Raw genomic sequence first — 12,251 nt, 5'->3', positions numbered from 1 at the left:
CTACACATTCAGTCCTACTGCTCCAATCATGCAGTGCACATTGAAAGTGCCATCCCCAAGAGTGATATACCAAGGACACAGCCTCACTACATTTCCGACTTGCAAGGAGACCACCCACCTGTAGATTGAAACATCCAGCTGCAGCTCCCCCGTGGCCAGGTCCCGGGTGGAGATGCCCTTGGGAGACACCGTGATGGCCACTTTCGGCAGCTTCTTGCCACTTGCCTTGGCCTGCGCATGTCCACCGTCCCAGAGGGAACAGGCAAAACATCAGCTGACACCACTGTGGGCCAGGGCATTAAATGACTCCAGTTGCACATTGCTTTTGACTGCTTGCACAGTGGTCTGCTACCACGACGACAATGCGTGCAAAAGAAATCGTTCAGGAAAGTGGCACCCCTGTTGGACAAAAAGTGTGTCAGCATCACCTTTGCTTCATTACTCGAAGAAGAGAACAAAAGAAAATTGGTAGAAGTTTAACGTGGTCAGACTGAGTAGACGTGCGGGAGTCCCGATACCCCTGCCAGTGCAGTTGTGCAGCGGTTTAAGCGATGCGCCACTGCACTGGCAGGTGGATGTTCCTGTCACAGCCACCCGTAAGGATTGCGCGATTCATGTTGCTCTTCCTGAGCAACCTCTCGGGCAGCTGGTACGAGTTTCTTGCGAGCTTACCCGAGTAACTCTTGGGTAAGCTTGAGTTGCTAGGCAACGGCACAAGATCGAAAGAATGTATGTGCGTATGATAACAAGATTCTTAGTCGGTGTTGGTGAGTGTATGAGTGCTCTCACACTGATAATTTTCATGTGCCAGTGCCGTGCCACACATATACATGAGAGGAGCTGTTGCCAGAGTAAAATGGAGACAGTGAAGTGCAAAATGCATTAGGGAGCATGAGGGCCCTTGCCTCTTCATTGCAGCAATGCTAAACTTTAAAAATCTTGGTATATGTTTATATCTTTACAACACGACAGTGTTAAAGGTCCCATTTAGCAGAGAATCAGCTATCGATGTCGCCCTGTATAGAAAATCCTGACAGGCCAAGAGGGTAGAGACATAGAAAAGTAGTTTCGCTGAAAAGAAAAAATTAGCTGTGGTTTAAACTTTGGTTAACCCTGCTGAGAAGCGAAAGCTTCCTTTGCATGGCACACTGCCGAACAGATTGTCTGTAAAGCGTCAATGAAATGCCCGATGGGGCAGTTGCCACCTGCCACAGTGGGCAGGCAGATTGTGATGACATCAGTAGGTCACATGACCTGCCACGAGACCCCTGCCATGACACCACGTGACTTGACCTGTCACGTGACTACAATGACGCTGCCCTCTTGAAAACCTAGTGTAGTGAAGCTTTCGCTTCACAGGGTTGTCAAGCAGAATCAAACTGCTGCCCTTTGAGTCGAGAGCCAGGCACGCTACATCTATACCACTGAGGAGCGTTCATTCAGTCAGATAAATGGAGGCCTTGCAGAAGCACCTCACACCGCACAATAGGCGAATTACATGACAGGAACACTTAGTTAATTAGGGTCACTACTTAGAGTCATACGGACGATGATGTGTTACAAAGCAATATGTGATGGCAACAAGTGCGTCGACATCTGCAAAAGGGCACCCCAGTGGACCCCCAAGCGACCATAGGGACTGCTGTTGGGTCACACTGTTAAGGTGAACTTAAGTGCCCCCCTCCCAAAGTTTTTCTTCCCAGGAAACTGATCTCCCAGGAAAATCTATCCCCATCCAGTGTGTTCTTTCAAAGCTCCATGGCTGCCATTTCACTTTTCACACATTTTTCCTTACTTCACTCACTCCTTTCCTTCTCTGCCCTTCTTTGCCCATAACCACTCAGCCGCCGCGGTGGCTGAGTGGTTATGGCGCTCGGCTGCCGGCCCGAAAGACGCCGGTTCGATCCCATTCGTGGCAGTCGAATTTCGATGGAGGCGAAATTTTAGAGGCCCGTGTACTTTGCGATGTGAGTGCACGCTAAAGAACCCCAGGTGGTCGAAATTTCCGGAGCCCTTCACTACGGCGTCTCTCATAGCCTGAGTTGCTTTGGGACGTTAAACCCCCATAAACCATAAACCATCTTTGCCCTTTCACTCCCTCACCCTCTTTCCTCACATATGGTGGCATGTCAACAATCTCAAATACAGCAGCAAAAGACTCTAGCCTTCATAGGAACAAGACGTTTTCTGTCTCTATCACTCTCCACTTTGATTTTGGCCACTCGGGGTTTCCAGAAAAGCACCAACATTTCAATACAGGGGTGCTTTCACAGTCATCGCAAGTTGTATTATCAGGTGGAAAAACCAGCTCCAAAAACGTCATAGATACAATGAAGAGCACAGTCTGAAGGTGATATACAACAACACACAACAGCCAGCAAGCGCCACCTTTGTCTGATGTGCCGGGTAGACATGTACTATGTGCCCCTTCTAGCAAACTGCACCTACTACCACGCAACCCAAAGTGCACATTTTAGTGCGAAAGCATCACTCCACACATACCAACCCCGAGCAAGAATCTTGTCATCTTGGTGGTGGTGGAAACTTTTATTGCCAATGATGGTGTAAATGGTGGGGGCGAAGCCCCCTACATGGCACATGAATGCTCCCTCACTGTGAGGAGGCACCCCTAAAAAGCAAAGGATAGCCTTTGGAAAGCAATCCTTCTCAGAGCGCTGGAGATGAGCCGGCGCTGGTCTTGAGGAGAAGTATCGGTCATAAGAGTCTCCCAGTAAGACTCCACCACGATCGGTGATGGGGGATGAGGGAAGGTGGGGCATGTGAGCAGGGTGTGTAGAAAGTCTCCTGGTTTTTCGCAAAGTTTGCAGGATGAAAGGAATTGGTCTGGGTATCGGACATGTAGTAGTATGAGGTATGGAGCAGTCCGAGTTTGTAGTCATCTCCAGTGTGCGGCCTGCGCTATGGTGAGGGATGGGGCTGGGGGTGCGTACTACCTTCGTTGTTCGCGATAGTACGAGAGAATATCACAGAAGAAAAACAGGCGCTCCTCGGCCCGTACAACGGGCTCGACTTCTGCCCGGAATGTGAAACCTCGGGCTGCGGAATGAGCCTGCTCGTTGCCAGGGAGGCCGGCATGTGCTGGCGTCCAGATGAGGGTTATAGGGCGTCAGGGCTGCCAGAAGCATTGTAAATGAGCAGCAGTGCGGGATATGTAGCCATTGGCATAGTTGAGAATGGCAGATTTAGAGTCAGAAATGTAGAAATAAGAGCAAGCGCAATGGCTGCCTCTTCTGCCTCTGTGGTAGAATTGGTGATGATTGAGCCAGAGGTCAGAAGTTTTGCTTGATTGTCGGCTACCGCCAGGGCCATATGGGAGCCTGACGTGTACTCTGCTACGTCCACACAGACCACCTCATGGTCATCACCATAAGGCCCGAGCCCTTGCTACTCAGCGGTCCCTGTACAGCTCAGGGTGCATGTTCTTGGGTACGGGGGACACGTTGAGGTTAGAGCGGAGGATAGGAAAAAGGGGGACCCCCTCGGTATGGTGTGTAGGTGGGGTGACGTTTAATTGGGATAAAGTGCGGCCAGCCTCTGAGTTGGATAGGCGGGATATTTGTGCGGTGAAGGTAGCTTCTGTGAGTTTCTCAACCCAAGAGTCGGTCTTACGATGTGCTGGGGAAAAGACCTAGAGCTGTTTTCGTGCTACTTCGCAGGAGCGCATTTACCCGGTCTCTCTCCTGTTTGAGGGGTAGGTATGGAAGGGCATATGTGGTGCGGCTTATGACGTAAGCCTGGGTGAGGCGAGTCATGTGTCGCTCGCGGAGGCCAGCCCGGCGGTTCGCTATGCGGCGAATCAGTCGGGTGGTTTGTTGACCGTGTGTTTGGAGTATCTTATGACTTCTCCGTGCGCACCATGGGATTAAATAACCAGCCCAAGCATGCGGATTTTGTCTACTAGTGGAATGCGGTGGGTCCCTAGGGTGAGGGAGATGGGTGGATTGACTGAATCGTGTTGTTTGGGCTGGTAGAGAAAGAGCTCGGGTTTTGAAGGGGAGCAGGTCAGGCCACGCTCCCGTACATATGTGTTGATGGTGGTTAGGGCCAATTGTAGGTGTTCTTCTATTTCGGCATCACTGCCGCAGTTTGCCTAGACCGTGATGTCGTCGGCGTAGAGGCTAAAATGGATGTTAGGGATTTGAGCTAGCTGTCGGGGTAGGTGAAGGAGTGCTATGTTGAAGAGAATAGGGGACAGGACGGCTCCCTGGGGCCTACCTCGTGCTCCCAGCGTGACATCTGTGAGGCGGTGGTCGCCGAAAGCATGGCTGTGCAGTGGCGCAGGAAGTCTCGGATGTAGTTGTACATCCTGGTGCCGACTCCTAGGGTAAAGTTTTGGAGGATAGCTGAGAGTGCAACGCTATCAAAGGCCTTAGTGAGATCCACCCCTAGAATAGCTATGGTGTCGGAGGTATGCGAGTCGAGAACGTGATGTTTTAGCTGTAGGAAAACGTCCTGTGTGGAAAGCCCAGGACGAAATCCAAACATGCTAGTGGGCATAAGATTGTTGCCTCCTAGGTATTGGCAAAGCCTTGTCTGGAGTACATGCTCGATGAGTTTGCCAACAGAAGATGTGAGGGAGATGGGTTGGAGGTTAGAGGAGAGCAGAGGTTTGCCAGGTTTGGGCATGGAGACGACTTTGGTCTCTTTCCACTGCGGTGGGAGGGTACCCATTTTCCAGCCCTCATTAAAGTATTCGGTAAGTGCGGCAATGGATTGCGCGTTGAGATTCCCGAGTGCCTTGTTGTGTACCCCATCTGGGCCTGGGGTTGAGGACGTGTTAAGTCTCTGGAGTTCAGCCTGAACATCTGCTTCTATAATGGGTTGGTCAAGGTGGTCGTTAAGTAGGGAGGCCTGCATAGTCAGGGTGTGTTACAGGAGGGTATGAGGGAAAGTATTGATTGCGAAGTTCTTAGAGAAGCTCCGGTGGTGGTGTATCCGAAGTATGTATGAGGTTGGTGAGGTTGTGTCTTGCCGTGACAGGTGGTAGTTAAATCAACTAATGGTTGCGAGAGGTTGCTCAGTAAGAGCAACACGGGTCGCACAATCCCCACCAGTGGCTGTGACAGAAACAGCCACCTGCCAGTGCAATGGCGCATCTCTTTACAGCTGCTCCACTGCGCTGGTAGTGGTACGAGGACTCGCCGCTATCTATGAGTGTTGAGCAGAGAATGACCAATTGTGTAAATATGGGCATTAACACACTGAAGCTATCACATCACACCCTTTAGGCAGAGCTTAAGTGTCCCCTCCAATTGAAGAATGAACACCTGCTTTCGCACGTCTACTCAGTTTAACTATGTTAAACCCCCACCAATTTTTTTTTTTCTCTCACGCACTACACCCAGTCACCCGCAATTCCCAGTGACAAACAATCAAGAAATTCCTTGCACTGCAGACTGCCTACACCATATTTGGTAAAAGAGCAGCTTTCTGAAAGCTTTCTTTTCTGTCAGAACACTTCATAAATTCACTCATGTTCCACTTGACGTCATTTTCCTCAGTTCCTTTAAGTCCCAAATTTGCTGCTGCAAAAACCATAAAACATTAGTATTACACACGTCCACACAAGGTGTGCTCTCTCATATACCTCTTCCCACTTGCATACGCAGCATGACAAGAAGCACGGAACAGCCACTGCGGAAATGCTGCAATACCTATGTGCCAAGTGAAATTGGCAAAGAAAAAAAATCCTCCAACACATTTCACCCTCCCGTGGTACAAGGAAAGGACTGCGACCACTGTATGTCTTCAAATCTAACATTAAGAGAGTTCATTCCGTGCCCACCGAGACCACACAACCTAGTTGGGACGCATTTTCTAATGCACCCACTTCTCGGCCTATCTGGACAACACTCTCAACGGGCCACTTGCGAATGTGCCGAGTTTTTTGGCTATGGTATACGATGTCATAAACAATGTGTGCCAACACCATGCCATAAACATAAATGCTGTCTGTCAGAGAAAGCCCCCTAATACTGAAGTGAAAGAAATAATGCAGCAAAGCAACAAGCACAACAGCGGAATGGCAGAGCTGACACTAGCTCCAAAACTGGTTGAGTTCTTTCATGGCACACTAGTTTATCTGCAGATTTTGTCTATTAACCATAAAACAAAGCATTCATCTGGAAATACTTGCATGTGAAGATACTTCATACTTGAGTATGGTGGCATTAACTATTGAACTAGCATTTTAATCATACAGCAATACCAGATCCCACATCATGATTTCCAACATCCTACACTTTATCTGGTTACACCATACAACACGAGCTGCTATTTCATTTTAGACGCTACGACTGCATCCTTCTAACTGTGCTCACAATTCATTGATGTCCATGGAAGCAAAAGAAAGATGGCAATGCCAATTAAATCATAATAAAAATTAAGATTTTGTTTTTACCTCAGTATTGCCAGACCAAGCAACAGTGCTCAAACAAAATTCAAATTTTTAACTGGCACAGAAAGTTGTGCAGAGAGCAGAAGTGACATTTTGCAGTGAAGATTTGTCCATAAATACACGTTCACACCACGTGACCAAAACATCCCAGTACATAATACACCTTTTCTTGAACATTTCAAAAAACAATTATGTCACATCCTTCTTATCAACGTTTGCAGTTTTCTTAATGCTTCTACTAAGGCAAAAGATGTTTCATGACAAACTGCTGCTGCTTTTATCTTCACAAGAGCCGTGGAACAGTAGCAACACAACCTTAACATAGCGTCCACATTGAAGGTTTTACTCATGCAAGCATACATGTGAGCAACAAGCTGCCTTTTATTCATACCGCATTAAGTGCGAAGATTATTGTTACAAGAGATTTATTTCCACTATATCAAAAGTAGTGTTAATATCGCTAAACAAAATATTAATGCCTACCAGCTGTGACTGCACTGGTTTTCTGACTACTACTTCTACAAGATTGTATACAGCTACCTCTACAAACAAGCATGTCATTGAAAATGAGAAACTCCAGCACAGACTGCATTTTACGAGAGATGTCCACAGATTAGAATACAGCGATGAAGAGTATTTCACATAATTTTTGACCATACAATAGAGAATTAAGCGTATTCCAATCAGTGATCCGGAGCGTGCTTCCTTGCTCGGCTAAACAAAAAGAGTGCTTCAACGGGCGATTTGGATTCAATTCCTCAGTTCTCATCAGCCGAGACATTTCTTACTTCTTCGTGGATTCAGAGCTCTGCTCCGGATCACCGATCTCGAGCACTCTACCTTATCGGGAAACTCTGTCCTCAGGACCGGTAGTTGATCCGTGTAAGCTACAACCTTGCAATTTTTTTTCTTGCTCCTCCAATTCTCAGGGCATTTCTTTGGGCCAGCCACTGGGTGGCACTGACAAGAATGCAGTGTACAATTCCAACAAGCCGACAGGGTGCGCAAAAAAAAAAAAGCAGAGAAATGGCAGTGCCACCATTAATCACCATGGCAATGATGGCCTTGATGGCATCCGCGGTGGCCTTGTCCCCACTGGGCTCCTCGACAAGCGTGCTGCCCAGGTACTTGGCATAGAAGGTGATGCCTTCCACCACCGGCTGCTGGATGTTAACCCACTCCTCGGACAGCTCTGCGAGAACAAACAGGCCAGTCATCATCACCATCCTGCCCCTTAGCCTGACTGTGGCCACTGAAGGACAAAGGCCTCTCCAATATCTATCTAATTAATCCTGTCCTATGCCAGCCGCAGCCATCTTATCCCCACAAACCTTTTAATCTCAACTGCACACCTAAGTTTTTGCTGCCCCCTGCTACGCTTGCCTTGTCGTGAAATCCAGCCCGTTACCCTTAAGGACCAGCGGTTATCTTACCTTCGCATTACATGCCCTGCTTACATCCACTTCCGCTTCTTGATCTCAGCTGAAATATCACTAGCTCATGCTTGTTCCCTGACTCATTCTGGTCTCTACCTTACACAACCAGTCACATGCAGAAAAGCACCCCTGATTGGCTCAGGCCATCACTTGCTTCACCCGATTCACATTGTTCACTGCCCTCAGGTGGAAAGGTTGCAAAGGCTATCCAGCAGAGAAGGCATCCTCACTTGAACATCTGTCAGAACATTTGTTCAAACAAATATCAAGTGTGTACTGTAGAATAACCAAAGCACTTGCTTGGATTTGAAAAAGATGACGACAACCCCCAAGGCATCTCCTGTGCTGCAGAATGAATGCTAGGGCTGTTCTGTTGACGCTTCCTAATACCAGAGACTAGCACGATTAAACTCCTTGTACAAGCGGATAATTACCAAGAGCCAAGACACTGCTAATGTGTCGTCCCCCAAAAAATAACTAAAAGAAGCTCCCAGCACTCTTCTTTGCATTATTTTAAAGCAATAGCTTTACAGCTACCATTCAGTGAAAATCTTGGCATTGTCCTGTCAGCACCCAGCGTTGTGTCGAGAAACTCCGGATAAGTCAAAAAGGCTTTACGTCAAATATGAAGCGACAGAATTGAAAAGTACTTAAAACATTGCATAAACTGCGATTACAAGGTCGCAACATGACTCAAACATCATTATGGCATATAAACAAATGAACTGCGCTGAAAAGAAAATTGGGGTAATTAGCAGGAAATCAAACCACTGACCCTCAACTTGCGAGTTAGACATGCTACCCCTAGGCCATGCACACACGTTCATATGGCTTGTTTAAAGTGGGGTTCAAAATGCGTGTCGTGTGGTCTTCAAATAATGCGGTAGCTCTAAGCTTATAACTGTACGCTAATGAGTGTGAGTAGATAGGCTCTACTTAAAGAAGATTAAGCAAGTGGCAAAGTGCATGTCGGTAAGGGGTTGTATGCTTGTGTCATGTGACACTGGCGCATCATGTGATCTGGTAACATTAGCAAAGCACGTGATCTGGTAATACACTAACGAGACCAAGCGAAGTCGCTGATGGGACCCACTAAACACTCATGTCATACCCTTAAAGAATGAGCTCAAATGCCTCCCAAATCTTTTTAGCATATCATTCACTTCTTTCAGGCACAAAGGCAAAGCTGTGTTTGGTAATAATGCCCCCATGCCACTCTTGACAACAAAGCGAAAGAGAAACATGCCATTCACATATACGCTACAATGTTTTACCTCAGAACTAATGAATGGACCATTGTCAGGTGCATGACAGTCCCACTACAAGAATCCTTTAGCTTAAATTTCTCACACAAACTTTCTTAGCATCACAGAATAACTTCTAGAGCCATCGTCCTCGCTACTATTGTTACTACTTGAGATATATTCTATGAATACGAGCATCCTTCATTTCTGGGTGAAGCGCCCCCAAGAAATGTGCACTGTACACTTCACAGTCTCACAAAATCCGCATTATTTTGCTTTAACTATTCTTAACAAGGGAGTATTAGTCCTTTGTTAACACTTTTAACCTATTCTTGTTTTGCTACCATGCTGATATCTTCCGTCACCAGTCATCATAAATCCTGCCTTCCTTTCAAAATTAAATCATTTTTATCCTCTGTTCAGCAAAATTTAAATCCCACAACTGTTCCCGCACGCTGTAAACAAAGCTGAACTGACTGTAGGAAAACAGCGCAAAAAAACACAGGACTAAGAAAGACAGACAGACTCGAGCACTGACTAACAACACAAAGTATTTAGTGCGAGAGCGAAATAAGTACACAGAAAAAATGACTGACGCACAGGCATGGAAAAGGAAAGAACAACAACGTCATGGCAAAGGCACCATGCTCCTCAGTCTGAGTTGAGATAGTTCAGCTCGTGGCGTGATAACGAAACAGAAGGTTTGCTGGCACATGAAGATCCCTTGCGCGCCATGACAAGGGCTTCATAGATTTCCCTTGTGCGTTGCTTGGGCTAGCATCTGAGAATTTCGCACTGTTCAAAAAGGGGGACGCAGTTCTAGCACGATTTATAGTGTACGACCAGGTTGGTTTGGGGAACAATGTCCTCCAAGGATGAGGCGTGCTCCCTAAGCCAGCAAACCTTCTGTTTCATCATCACGTCACGAGCTGAACTACCTTAACTCAGACTGACGAGCTTGGTGCACTTGCCTTGACGTTGTTTTTTCCTTTTCCGTGCCTGCGCATCAGTCATTTCTTCCATATTTATTTCGCTCTCACACTAAATACACTGTGTTGTTAGTCAGCGCTCGAGTCTGTCTGACTTTCTTAGTCCTGTGTTTTTCTACGCTGTTTTCCTACAGAATGTCTCACCAATTTGCCCAACAATGCACCTTGATGCTGAACTGACTGATCATCCCATTATTAACCGCTACCACTGATAACAATGCCACAGACACAAAAGATGCAGCAGAACACTCTGACTCTGTGTTTCTCACAACATACTTGAAGCACGGCTATTAAAAACAATACATCCAGGATAGGCCCTGTTAAAACCACTCATCATGTTAGGAGTATAAGAGACTTGTCAAAAGAGTTAGCTCTGAATTGGTAGAGGCTACACAAAATAGAAAGAACAAAATTACAACAGAGTTACAAAAACAATGCAACGCCACCACTAGCTTGCAGTGTCACTAAAAGGAGCACCTGTATTTCACGACAGGCTATCATTATTCTTTTTATCTAACCTCAAAGCTCGAGCACAAAATCGCGCCAGCATACACTGGAGTCATTCTATTTCAAAGTAACATACCACATGGCTCTTTACTGCACTACTAATCACACTGGCTTGTTTAATTAAAGCTCATGGTTCTTTACAGGGTGAAATGACATCCACGCTATAAGACATGCCACAGGAGAGGAATCCGGATTAATTCTGACCACCTGGAGTTCTGTAACATGCAACAAATTCTACACGCACAAGTGTTTTCCTATTCTGCTTCCACTGGAATGTGGCCAGAAACAGAATCCACCAACACACGCTTATCAATAGAACATTGCTGTCGCTAAGCCACCGCCCAGCCCACGGCTGACTTGCAGTGAGTGCATGTGATGCACACATGGAACAGTTAGGCTTAAGCCACCAAGTGAACAGCGTTGTTTTGCAGCTAGGGCATCATGCGGGAGACGGATTACCCCTACCATTTCAGTGGAACTTGGCAACAAACAAAGGGAAAGCCATTCCCTCCCTCTGCCAGTGTTGCTCACATGCGGGCAGCACGGCGCGCATTCTCAGAGCACATGGTGAACTATAAAACATACTACGTGACAAGAGCAACCCAGCCTAAGCCTGGCAACTCATTTGGGCCATTGCACACGAAGCCAATCAAAAACCTTCCCCCGAAAGTGACATCTGTCACATGTGTCCTTTTTGAAAGCCAACAGCATTCCTCTCCTATGATTAGATGCATGCCTGGTGGAGCAGGGAGACCATAGAAACAGTGAAAGGCACGCATTTCCCTTCACGATTTAACCCTTTGCTGCCTACAAGAGTTGGAGAAGCCACAAAGTCATTATAACATACATGAACAGATAGATTGCTTATTTAAGATCGTCAACTCCTTGGCGTGTTCCTTAAATTAAGCTTTGATTACTGCTGAATAAGACTAACAGTGTCAAGGTTTTTCAATGTTGCTCTTGCAAATAAGCCACTATTCATACCTATACATTATGGCTGTCCTGTGCATATCTTGAAGAGAAATGCAATTTTGTGCAACCCACAGGAGCGGCATTAAGCTGAGACAAGCATCCAGGTAACCAACAGGGACAGCTTAACCATGTCAAACGAGGAATCTGATGGTTGCTATTTTTTGTACTCTAATTCAATTTATTGAACAAATCATTGCAAATTAACAAACCTGACTAACAGTCAATGTTTATGGGCTACCATTTTGGCTGCAAAATGCGAGCATTAAGTATTTTAGTTTTACACTATGGTTACACAGTAACAGCACTACTGGTTTGAAGCGTACATGACTAGGCTTGAACTGAGGGCCAAAGTGATGAAGCATTATTCACAGATTTCTTCAAAACAATTGAATAGGTTTCCTACATTACACTGTTTGTCAATTCCAATATACAGGTTAAATGCATGGAGCTTGTGTTTCATTTGTAGATACCTCAAGGATTGACAGTGATTCACTCTATATAGTTCTATGATTTTGGTCAACCCCAGTGTCTTGAAGTGTAGGTACTTCAGGGTTTCACAGCTTTACAAAATACTGACACTGTGGGCAGGTATATCCGTACATCAATGGTAGCATCATTCACTCAAGAGTTCCAAGGTGTCTCCCTGAGTTCACGTGCCTTTAAAGGGCACTGCTGATAGCTGAAG

General features: G+C 46.3%; 1 protein-coding gene across 3 annotated transcripts in view; it reads right to left on the bottom strand.

Annotated features, from left to right (window-relative positions):
- Positions 1–12,251, bottom strand: part of LOC144099338 (low density lipoprotein receptor adapter protein 1-like) — a 40,516-nt gene that overhangs the window by 24,238 nt on the left and 4,027 nt on the right. For all 3 annotated transcript variants that reach the window (XM_077632562.1, XM_077632560.1, XM_077632561.1), the window contains exons 2-3: positions 7,468–7,610; positions 119–231 (exon numbers count right to left, since the gene is read on the bottom strand). In XM_077632562.1, the coding sequence (XP_077488688.1) occupies positions 119–231; positions 7,468–7,610 (256 nt within the window). The remainder of the gene's footprint in view (positions 1–118; positions 232–7,467; positions 7,611–12,251) is intronic.

Source organism: Amblyomma americanum, chromosome 7 (assembly GCF_052857255.1).
Source record: "Amblyomma americanum isolate KBUSLIRL-KWMA chromosome 7, ASM5285725v1, whole genome shotgun sequence".
Lineage (NCBI taxonomy): Eukaryota > Metazoa > Arthropoda > Arachnida > Ixodida > Ixodidae > Amblyomma > Amblyomma americanum.
Note: the sequence above shows the minus strand (reverse complement) of the source record. Positions and strands in the feature narration are given on the sequence as shown.